We start from the raw sequence: 303 nt of genomic DNA, 5'->3' as shown, positions 1-303 counted from the left end.
TAAGTTATCTATCTAATTATGTTTCTTCAAATATTTGGAAGGGAATTCGGCCGCCCTATGACCAAAAACTAACAATGAACCTTGCGACGAGACGCGGATATTCTCCATGCTGCGGTTCCCTCCAGTCGGTTCCCAGGTTGGGTTAGGGGAACATCCGAGCGATTGCCTTCGTGGATCCAAATGCGCTCACTTTTCACTCCCTTGCAGAATACAAGCACATCATCAGCATAGAGCACATGGCTCATAGTTTGGATGGATGAAAGACCACTGATAGTGCTCAATTTGCCATAACCCACCAGATTA

At 45.9% G+C, this 303-nt stretch overlaps 1 protein-coding gene across 1 annotated transcript in view; it reads right to left on the bottom strand.

Moving 5' to 3' along the window:
• Nucleotides 1-80: 80 nt before the first annotated feature.
• The window catches only part of LOC109341737, a gene marked incomplete at its 3' end in the record, with an annotated part of 1,616 nt that continues 1,393 nt past the window's right edge, over nucleotides 81-303 (bottom strand). Inside the window, exon 4 of the mRNA XM_019579696.1 lies at nucleotides 81-200. Within this exon, the coding sequence (XP_019435241.1) occupies nucleotides 81-200 (120 nt within the window). The remainder of the gene's footprint in view (nucleotides 201-303) is intronic.

This window comes from Lupinus angustifolius, unplaced genomic scaffold, assembly GCF_001865875.1.
Source record: "Lupinus angustifolius cultivar Tanjil unplaced genomic scaffold, LupAngTanjil_v1.0 Scaffold_607, whole genome shotgun sequence".
Lineage (NCBI taxonomy): Eukaryota > Viridiplantae > Streptophyta > Magnoliopsida > Fabales > Fabaceae > Lupinus > Lupinus angustifolius.
Note: the sequence above shows the minus strand (reverse complement) of the source record. Positions and strands in the feature narration are given on the sequence as shown.